The following is a 4788-nucleotide window of genomic DNA, read 5'->3' as shown; positions in this document are numbered from 1 at the left end:
CAATCTTTTATTGAATGCAATACTTTTTTCAGCAAACTAATTATATTTTTCTCAATAATTATACTTTTATTAGTTGAAGTTAGGTTTTCAATTGCCAACCCACCAATGTGTTTGATTAAAAAAAAGCCAAACATTGCAAAGTTCAACATAATGTGTGTCACCATGCGGGTTGGTGGGCCAACCCGATCCACCACGGGTTCAACTCGGATGAGCCGAGTTCTTGGTGGGTCGGGTCAAAAATTGACCCGTACTAAAATTTGTAAAAAAATTTCAATCCAACCTGACCTGAACATGTAGTGGACCAGGTTGGTCCACGGTTCTTACCTACTTTGACGACTCTATCATGAACTACCATGAGTATCATTATGTAAAGAAAATGTACAAATACCCTTCTTCTGACGTATGTGAGAATTACTAATTTTCAGGACCTGATTTTGATATTTAATTTTATTTATCAGAGAAGTATTATAATTTTACAGTTTCACCAAAAATATTTACTTGGTAAGCATTTATGCTTAGGAGTAAGGACGGAAATAAAGTAGCTTTATGGGAAATTTCATATTATATAATTAATAGGTCCTTTGAGATGCACAATCCAAAAGTAAGAAGTAAAGTTGTCGAATTGTGAAGGGCACTTTAGTTGAGTAAATTAAGGAAATCCTTAGTGTACTCCCAAAAGTGATGGGGGAAACGGCTCCAAAGGGACCAACCAAAACATAAACTTTAGTCTTAACCTTCATTCTCATTCCCTTTTCTCTCTTTCACATCACATATGGATCTACCCTTTCTCTCTCTTCTCCCATCTTTCTACACTCACTTCTCATCACAACAATTTCAGCAAATCCTTCACATTCACATTATGGCATCAATAAACTACACCGCAAGATTTTGGGTTGAGAGAAACAAACAGGCATATTGGTGCGGAAATGCAAAATTTGTACCTTGATCATACTTGAAGATAAAGCTTAAAAAGTAGCATATGCTGGAATATAATGATTGCTATTTCATATTAAGAATCCGAGGGACCAATTATGGAGCGCATTAAAGCAGCTTTTAGCCAAACCACATGGGGTTCAGCTCTGAGACTAAATCGTAAGGTGACTAGAATTGGAGTTGAAATTAAAGAAGATTTTTGACTAATCTGTTGGCGTTATTAATTTTGAGAATTGAGTGGGGTGTGTTGGATCTGGGTCGTAAGTTAGCTGGGATCCCAAAATTTACAGCATCGACATGATTTCGTTGGTGACAGAAAACAAAGCGAATGCGAAAATGGCATCGATGATTTGACGCACCATCTTAAGATTTGTTTGTATTACACACACCACACACTTTTTCTTCATAAAGAGCTGACACGTGACACTAGGGAACTCCATAACCAGATAAGCATTTCCAATAAAAGTTAGGGTACAATTACATGAATCTGATTATACAAGTACGCAACTTTGAAACAAGACTTTATCATAAAAAAATGTGCATAATGAAAAGAAGGCAAGAGAACATGCACGCACCTCATTCCCCAATTGCCTTGTCCTTTTAATTTCCTTCTCGTTGGTGTCATACTCTCTCTCATCATAATTTTAGTTGCTTGCCATAACTTGGCATTTTTGAAGTTATTGTTTGGCACCATGGAAGCAAAACCCCACTGCGTAGTAGTGCGCCACGCATGAGTGACACCAAGCAAAATATACAACAAGATAAGATCTTCAAGATGAGGTGTCACAAAAATCTCACTTCCACTGCTTTCAGATAGCTCCAATTCTTACATTCTTAAAAGAATTTGAAAGTTCAGAGGGCAATGTGCATGTAATGCCAAAAAATTCCAAAGTACTTCACATCGTCCTTTGTCTAAGTCTGAAATGAGACCCACAAAGCTAATAACAGCACATGCAAACATACAAAACAAAAGCCATTGGTGGTGTCACCAGTTTTGCACATTTTTTCTTGATTAGACCCAATAATGACACCTTCAATTAAGAATCGGGTACATTTGAAAACAAAAAGGAGAAAAAGCTACAAACAAACCCAATAAAATTCATTTCTTATTTCCAATTTCAATCTCATTTGATTTGCCTTTCACAATCCCTTCCTTTTCTGTGAAGGAAAGGCCCTGACCGTCAAGTACCGCTTGTCCCTATTAGGCCACTCTAGTACAATTTCCCATCTATAATAATGGCAGCGTAAAAATTTAGAATAGTATGAAAATTTATAAATAATTAATTATGAGTAAAAATAAGAGGTGGAAAGATGAATGCTTTATAACTTTCTTAACCATACATAATAAACAGGAAAACGGTATTTTTATTATTAACACTTTATTTATATTTTGCCTCTACAAACTACAAAAAAAATAGATACATTAAAAAAATAGACTTAAAATCTGGCATCCTCGAAGCCATGTAAGTCACTAACTCTGTTCATGGACTTTCTCATAATAGCCACTTTAGCCAGTTTCTCGGCTACTCTCCAAGCCGACATCGGCGTGAGCGGCTCTCCTTTTTCCTCGAGCAAACTGCTATCGATTCTTAACTTTTGGCTCCTCAAATCGGCTTGTTCGGCTTCAAGCCAGCTCAAACACTCATCGTCTTGTTTGCGGCTCAGAGAGGCTCGAGCTGATGATATCAAATGAAGCGCGCCTGACACATCATTGCGAGCCAACAACCGTCTCGACTCGGCTACTGCACGAGCGCTGAGGTGGCAACGCCTCAACCGCTCGATCCTGGGATCGCACGATCGAACAGTGTGGGGTCGCGGAACGATTAGCTCACGCTCCTTGGAATTAACAAGCTCTTGAGTGAAGGGGTCAAGGTGGGAGCACCGTACGGATATAAAACGGTGGTGGGACCCACGAGAAGCTGTGCCAGCTGGCACTTTTAACTCCACCAGCAGTTCTCTCTCTTCCGCCGCGTATAGATCGCCGAGGGCGACTGAATCCGGCGAGAAAGCATCGGTGCAACCCTTGGCCACAGAGTATACGGCAGCGATCTCCGCCGGGGCCGAGCGAGGAGCTAGTTTTAATTCAAGTTTGAAGTCCTCTGCCACCACGCTCAACAAATTCCCCACGCGTGTAGCGAAATCGGAGTCATGCTGCGAGTCGTCACACGCGCCATCGTGAGAGTATTTGAGGGAACGCACCGCGAAGCGCGTGGTGGATAACCGCTGATCCTCGTGGCCGTTTGTGAGGAGAATAATTTTGGCAACGGTGTTCTTCTGGCGTCGATCTTCCAGAACCTTCGCCGCTTTCTTCAGCGCGTCGTTTCTAGCCGGTGTTCCGTCGCGCTGGAGCTCGACGGCTGCAAGCGCATCGACGACTCGCCGCGCCGCCGTCTGACCGCGGCCTGTCATCCTCCGCAGCGGAAACAGCCTTTTCGAGGCACCAGAGAATGCGACGATGGAGAGACGGTCGGCAGAGCCAAGCGAGGAGATCACAACTTCCATCGAACGTTTCAGCATCCGAAGCTCTTTACCGGAGACAGTGTTTCCGACGTCGAGCACAGTGACAAGGTCCACAGGCGGTCGACTAGCCGCCGCTTTGCGCGGCGTGGCCATCACCTTGAACAGCGCAACATATGTCTCGGAGCTCCGATTGGATGCCACAATCGCAGCCTCTGGAGCGAAGCTGGCGTCGATGTTTCTGGTTTTGAGCGATGAGGAGACATGAAAGCTTTCTGGTTCATGGTTTTGTTCTTCCTCCTCCTCCTCTTCTTCTTCTTCTTCGTTCTCGTTGGATTCAGGTATGGGCTTGAAACGCGAGAGCGAAGTTGGCGACATGAGTGGCTCGTCGTCGCTGTAGTTGTTTATCTTAAACGACTTAGTCGTTTTGGTGTGGTGTGGTTTGTTTTCATCTGCGGTTTGAAGTTGGTTCCAGTTAGCGTTGCAGACGGGGCAGGTGTGGATTCGGTGTTTTTTGACGTGAGCTGCTATGCATGGGAAGTGAAAGACGTGAGAGCACTCTGCAGTGAAAATTGCCTTTCCTTGGCCGGTTTTCACGGTCTGCGTGCAGATTCCGCATGAGCTCTGCACAGAGAAATTAGAAGAAAGGGTTAGAAGAAAATTGAGAATGAATAAAGAGCGTAGAGTAAAGTGTGGGTTGATTAATTACTTTGGATAAGCGTAAGGGTCTCGGGGAAGAGGGAGTGAAGAGGTGAAACGGCGTGGGAGAGGGTGTTGTAGCGTTGTTGTTGTTGTTGTTGTTGCATTGGTGCTTGGAGAGTGGTGAATTGGTTCGGCAACGGAGGGTGGGGCGAGACTCTGAGTGTGGAATTGACGAGGGAGTGGAGAAGAGTGAGAAAGTGGAAGTGATTTTGGGAGTTGGATGGGCGTTCTCGTAATCACAACTGTTTTCTGGTAATGGGTTGGTGTTTTCGGGCATTTTGTTGGATGTGCAAAACGTCCTTCTCCATCCAGAAACCATGACTCTCTGGATTTTGATGCTTTTGTTTTATGGAAGGGTTGAAACGGAGAATGGCTTTAGCACTCCAAAGTGGCTGATAGAAAGGTAAGAGAAAAGGAAATGGCAATGGACTAGACACAGGAGGATACCACTCTTTAACCTTCCTCTTGTCTTCCTTTCTTCCCCACCAATCTATTTATAAATAAATATTTCTCTTTTTCTTTACCCTTTTCATGTCAATTTCCACTTTCAAAAATATCATCCATTTCTTTTTAGTTTTCTTTTTTTGCTTATCTATATACCACAATACCTCAATTTATTTAATCATTTCTTTCTGTTGAAAATGTATAATAGAATCTATTTTTTTCTTTTCTTGATCTATTTTTAATTGGGGTTGT

General features: G+C 42.6%; 1 protein-coding gene across 1 annotated transcript; it reads right to left on the bottom strand.

The window, feature by feature from the left end:
• Positions 1–2278: 2278 nt before the first annotated feature.
• Positions 2279–4549, bottom strand: LOC114174923 (E3 ubiquitin-protein ligase WAVH1-like). The gene is made up of 2 exons (XM_028059655.2): positions 4100–4549; positions 2279–4014 (listed from the first exon to the last, which is right to left on the bottom strand). Exons 1-2 carry the CDS (start codon positions 4409–4411, stop codon positions 2371–2373), a joined length of 1956 nt encoding a protein of 651 aa, XP_027915456.1. The 5' UTR covers positions 4412–4549; the 3' UTR covers positions 2279–2370.
• Positions 4550–4788: the final 239 nt, after the last annotated feature.

The sequence above is a fragment of the Vigna unguiculata genome, chromosome 3, assembly GCF_037176805.1.
Source record: "Vigna unguiculata cultivar grain cowpea cultivar isolate G323 ecotype 2 chromosome 3, ASM3717680v1, whole genome shotgun sequence".
NCBI lineage: Eukaryota > Viridiplantae > Streptophyta > Magnoliopsida > Fabales > Fabaceae > Vigna > Vigna unguiculata.
Note: the sequence above shows the minus strand (reverse complement) of the source record. Positions and strands in the feature narration are given on the sequence as shown.

Coding starts and splice junctions, on each gene's coding strand:
- LOC114174923 (XM_028059655.2), bottom strand. CDS start 4,411: ATGGTTTCTGGATGGAGAAGGACGTTTTGCACATCCAACAAAATGCCC. Junction 4,015..4,099: donor GACCCTTACGCTTATCCAAA/GTAATTAATCAA, acceptor TTCTCTGTGCAG/AGCTCATGCGGAATCTGCAC.